Below are 728 nucleotides of genomic sequence, written 5' to 3' on the forward strand. Positions count from 1 at the left end.
CCTGCTCTCTGGTTCTGGTCCTGGTGTGGTCGTGCAGGTCTTGTTGAAGCTGCAGCCGGACCGGACCGGACCGGACCGGACCGTGTCCAGGGTGAGTGAACTGACCTTCATGGTGCAGCGGCAGCTTCATCGGGTTCTCCAGCAGAGACTTCAGGACTCCGTGCGTCGCCGGAGGCAGAAAACTCGGGTTGAGCGCGTGCCGGGACATTTTCTCCGTCACACGGAGAAACAACGACAAGAAGGAAACAGGACGAGGAGGAAAGTGAACTGAGCCGTGCTGAGCTGGTCCTCTCGGTCCGGAGCCAACATGAAAGATTAAAAAACAACAGCCCTTTCAGGTGATGAACGCGGGAACGGACGCGCTGCGGTGGCTCGTGCGGCGGTGGCTGACCGGGCTGCAGGAGGCGGACAGACCGAGCACCGAGCCCCATGTGTGAGAACCGAGGACTGCTGACGTCAGAGCCGAGCACCCGCCTCCCTCTGCACGCTCGTGCGGGCACACACACACACACACACGCACACTCACACACACACACACACACACACACACACACACACACACACACACACACACACAGGTGATCGTGTTCAATCACAAACACCTGATCACATTTAATCAGTTATTCTCATTTTTATTTGAAAAGTTTTAGAAGTTGAGATGAAGATTTTTCTCCCCAAAATCTGATGTTTTCTCCTTTGAAGCTTTTCTATGTCCTGTCATCCACCAG

The 728-nt window shown here is 55.1% G+C and overlaps 1 protein-coding gene across 2 annotated transcripts in view; it reads right to left on the minus strand.

The window, feature by feature from the left end:
• The window catches only part of hlfb (HLF transcription factor, PAR bZIP family member b), a 10,133-nt gene extending 9,658 nt beyond the window's left edge, over positions 1-475 (minus strand). The window contains exon 1 of one of the 2 annotated variants that reach the window (XM_069159910.1): positions 106-475. In XM_069159910.1, the coding sequence (XP_069016011.1) occupies positions 106-208 (103 nt within the window). In that variant the 5' untranslated portion in view covers positions 209-475. The remainder of the gene's footprint in view (positions 1-105) is intronic. The other variant, XM_069159911.1, reaches the window with a different exon arrangement.
• Between the last annotated feature and the right edge of the window lie 253 nt (positions 476-728).

The sequence above is a fragment of the Embiotoca jacksoni genome, unplaced genomic scaffold (assembly GCF_022577435.1).
Source record: "Embiotoca jacksoni isolate LCO1_2020_lvr unplaced genomic scaffold, fEmbJac1.0.p SCAF_26, whole genome shotgun sequence".
NCBI classification, from domain to species: Eukaryota; Metazoa; Chordata; class Actinopteri; family Embiotocidae; genus Embiotoca; species Embiotoca jacksoni.